Raw genomic sequence first — 4,236 nt, 5'->3', positions numbered from 1 at the left:
GCGCCCCCTAGCGTAATGAATAAAAAAGTACCAACCAATCGGATGTTCCTTCCTCAAGGGGCGGAATATTTCGGTTGCCGACTTCCTATTTACAACGGAAGCGCTGGTCTGTAACCAATGAAAAGGAATTATTCAAATGATTGGCAGTAACCTTTCTTGGATTTCCTTGCTGATTGACGTTCATTTTAACCAATAAATTAGCAGAATTCTTTTCCTATTCGCCTATCACATATCATGAAAATTAGTCATATCACAAAAGGCGGGATTTCCTTTTCACAGTTTCCTTAACCGCTTTATGAAGGACACACTGTCAGGCTGAAGAGGATATCGACTAGTAGGTATAGATTCATTTTATTTTGTGGGGGTTTAATAAGCATACTTCTGCCTATATTTATTTGCATTTTATAGTGTTCATTTTTTATTTATTGACTGCAGTAAATGGGACGGTGTGTGGCTTTATCTTGTTGTGTCATTGATTACATAGCATCCAGCTAGCCGATTGGCTAATCACGGTGCAAAACGGTGTTCATACTGGTTGTTTTGAATGTGTGAAAAATAAGCTAACGTAAGGCTTTTATGACATATGTTCAACTAATGTAATACTGCACCGAACTCGCTGACCATGGCTATTTCGTTAGCTAGCTATAAGAACGGCACCTTGGCAAACAGGGCCTTTCACATCTATGTCAATTGTCATGTTTCTGCAGTGGTTGGTTAATGTCGTAAATACAGTAATGTAAAAGAAAAAAAAAACATAAATGAGCAAATGGTATGCAGTTTCAGTTTATTTTTAAAAGAATTTTTTTTAATGAGATGGGGTTTTTTTATACTACAGAGGCCGTATTCACCATGGCAGGACACGATGCTGGATCTCAATACCAGTTTACTGGTTTCTCAAAGTACTTCAATTCATATACCCTCCAGGGAAGGAAAAATGTAAGTTTTCTGTTTACTCCCAATATTTATTAAAATATACACATTAGGTACAAATGCCCTCTTTGCTCCATGGTGTGTTTTACATGTGTAATGTAACACGGAAAAGGCCAAAACCTTTGTGTTCTACCTTCTCTCCTACAGATGTTTTCTGTGTAGTAAATAACCACTTTCATCGCATGTTTCAGTGTGTGCTGGCTACATATGCGGGGATTGCTGCAATTTTCCTCTACTTTAAACTGAAACCTAAGAAACAGAAGCAAATTGCCGAAAAGTAAATATTGGTAAGTAATTGTAGCTAAGTGAGCAATTCCCTCTTGCATGAGTAACGCTGTTTTTCCTGAATTAGTCTCTCAAAATGCCATGGTGCTTTAGTCTGGTTATAATGTACAATTCTTGCATTGGTGTTAATTATTTAACCCCCCCCCCCCCTTTTCACAGGTTGTCCTGTCTGTGCTCTGTTCTATAGAGCAAGGTGAGGGTGACTGGATGTATGGCTTTGATCTCTTCAGTTGCAGAATAAATTGATACCCAACATAAAAAAATGTCTTTATTTACATAACATCCCTCTTTCAGGACTATACACACTTTCACAAACTTGGTAAAATAGATTAAAAATGGCTATGAACAGAAGTAATTGAAAAGAGGAGTATCTTAAAAGTAAATCAGAATGTGGAGGAAAAAGAGTCAATTCAAACCACTTGTGTGGTGGTTTGCCTTTTTCTTTGTAGGTTTTTACACCGTATCTTCAAGTCTGGGGACTATAAGCACCTGCATCCAGGTGTAGATTACAGTGTGTGAAATGTAGATGAATGACAGGTGTTGATTTTGTCGTATATGTTCCCAGCAGGAGTTCCTGGGAGTTCTCAGATAAATGGCTGTAAAATTCTCAGTTTCTATGTCCTCAAATACTGTAACGGAGTTATCCATGGAACCTGTTGACATTGGTATTAAAGCATGTTACATCTAAAAGGGAAAATTCATGAAATTTGTATTCAGGTTGTAAAATGAATATTCAAATGGTATTGAGACAAACCCTCTCCCTCCCTGCTCAGAAGTGTCCTTTTGTCTCAATAAGCATCATGATCAAGAACATAAAGGACCAGACACACTAAACGATACAATGATAAATACAGCCTGTTGTGGATATCAGGAAAAGTTCCATAAATGATTAATACAAATTCAATTATCTAATAACATAAAGGGTGGAATTAAGGTAGAGCTGTTTTGTTGTTTATCTTGCATATAGTACAATTACAATACAATTGTTCTGTGGTGTATAAAATGAGAATCATTTTCTTGGTGTTTCCCCTTTGATAAATCCTCTTAATACAACATGGAAAATTCATGCAACTTCCTTAACTGTCGGCACTGAAGCTTACTCCATATACAGGGCCACTGCGTCCATATAACATCTTAGACTCCCTTGCCGTCTTTTCGTCCATTATCCTTTCCAATCATCATCAGTCTTTTTCAATCAAGCTCAAAGCTAGTACAAATACAGCATCACTCAGCAGATGACCGAATTAAAATTCAAGCAGTCGATTCACGGCGTCGACAGATATTAGTGGAAAGGTTGACCTTAAACTGGTTATCCATAATGAATGATTATTTGTTGCCTTCAGCCTTGTGTAACAGACCTATTGCACCTTACTTGTGCTGTTTGTTGACCGTGACCTCAGTCTACCTGCAGCTGACTTGACAGAGCACAGTATGTTGGGAGTGACACTCTGTACACATGGTGGAATCTGCAGAGCCGCCTGCTGTCAGACCGGAATGAACAGCAGTCACACCCAGCGAATAAAAAGAGGACATTTTGAGAAAACGTACTCCATGAACTGTCTTACTGTTTCTACACTCCATCTCACCCTCATTGTTTTTGTATAAGTTGTTTTGCTTACATTGTCATAAAATAGCGCCATAATTTTTTTTTACACCTTGTCTGCACTGTAAAATGAGTGAAAGCAGATGAACGGCAAGCTCTCAGGACCCTGTCTGAATCCTTCAGCTCCAGAAAAGCAATTCTAAAAGACAATCAAGGAGTTCAGCACCGCATCATTAATATCACAAATGGACCTTTACGTGGACTTCAGTGCTGCAAAAGGTACAGTTCTGTGCAAAGATCTTGGGTGGTTTAAGAAAATAATGCTCAGATGATCTTCATGTTGGTGTCGCACTATAATATTATGTCCGTCACAGTGTGCCAGCTTAGTCACCACAGTAACTGCAGCAACCATCCAATGCACTCGTGTTTTTTGACTTGACCACTAATACACCTCCTATGGCTAATCAATACTTCATTGACTTTTGTTAACTAATTATATTAGTTAACATATAATAGCATACGGGCCTCCACTGCCAGAATGAGGAACAGCTTCTGCCCTCAGGCCATCAGACTCCTTAACCGGAACTGAACACAATCCCCCCCCCCCCCCCCCACACACACATCTGTATATACTATTTATTGTTATTTATTGCCTCTCAACTCCTTACTCCTCTATACCACAGCATTTTTGCACAAATAACCTTCGCTGCTACCATACAGTAACTTAAATACTGTATCCAGACTGTTGTCATCATTAATTTGCACTGTATGTTGTCTTGTCTGTCTTGTCAATTTGTACTGTTATGCTGTCCTGTCTGCACTTATGATGTTGCTCTGTTTGTCCTGCTCTGTGCTGCACCATGGTCCTGGAGGAACGTTATCTCATTTCACTGTATACTGTATGTATGGTTGAAATGACAATAAAACCTACTTGACTTGACTATATTGTTTTTTTGAGCATATATATACACTTACTACCCAGATAAAATTTTCTTTGCCAGTTGCTAGAAACTGTGTGTATGCTGTGTGAATGTGTCCTGCGATGAGTTGGTGCCAGATCCTGGGTTGTGCCCTGGATGGATAGATAGATGGATGGATGTTCTTTGATGGCCCAAGACTGTTGCACAGTACTGTACTTTGATATTCTTAGGAATTTAGTGATAACAGTGGAAGTATTATAGGCTTAATGAACCCCCAGTAGCACGTGTGCTATTCTGCTGCCTTTGGATTCTACTTTTTGACCTTTGATCCCATGCTTTCCTTTTTTAGTTTCTTTTCCTTCGGCTTTTCATCCTCGTCATCAAGGGGAACCTCGATCTCAGGCTCCCTGAACAGCCCTCAGAATACCTGTCACATTGCTTTCCTGTCAGTATGGAATTTTCTTAATCTGCTTGATCCCTCTTCCCAGAAAGCATAAACTAAACTAAACCATAAACTAAATCTACCAATGACGGAGCTGTCGACCCATCTGGGTTCTC

At 39.1% G+C, this 4,236-nt stretch overlaps 1 protein-coding gene across 2 annotated transcripts; it reads left to right on the top strand.

The window, feature by feature from the left end:
• Positions 1–200: 200 nt before the first annotated feature.
• On the top strand, positions 201–1,478 carry atp5md (ATP synthase membrane subunit k). Of its 2 annotated transcripts, none has more exons than XM_048987706.1 (4): positions 201–334; positions 836–936; positions 1,122–1,217; positions 1,375–1,478. In XM_048987706.1, the coding sequence occupies exons 2-3, from the start codon at positions 850–852 to the stop codon at positions 1,209–1,211; spliced, it is 177 nt and encodes a 58-aa protein (XP_048843663.1). In that variant the 5' UTR covers positions 201–334; positions 836–849; the 3' UTR covers positions 1,212–1,217; positions 1,375–1,478. The 2 variants fall into 2 exon arrangements, with proteins under 2 accessions (XP_048843663.1, XP_048843662.1); XM_048987705.1 differs by having other exon boundaries at positions 218–338.
• Positions 1,479–4,236: the final 2,758 nt, after the last annotated feature.

The sequence above is a fragment of the Brienomyrus brachyistius genome, chromosome 20 (assembly GCF_023856365.1).
Source record: "Brienomyrus brachyistius isolate T26 chromosome 20, BBRACH_0.4, whole genome shotgun sequence".
Taxonomy (NCBI): Eukaryota; Metazoa; Chordata; class Actinopteri; order Osteoglossiformes; family Mormyridae; genus Brienomyrus; species Brienomyrus brachyistius.
The sequence above is the reverse complement of the archived record's forward strand: the minus strand, read 5'-3'. Positions and strand labels throughout refer to the sequence as shown.

Bases quoted from the DNA above. Each gene is read 5' to 3' on its own strand.
- atp5md (XM_048987706.1), top strand. From the start codon at position 850: ATGGCAGGACACGATGCTGGATCTCAATACCAGTTTACTGGTTTCTCA. The intron at 937-1,121 runs GTAAGTTTTCTG...CGCATGTTTCAG, and splicing joins CCCTCCAGGGAAGGAAAAAT to TGTGTGCTGGCTACATATGC.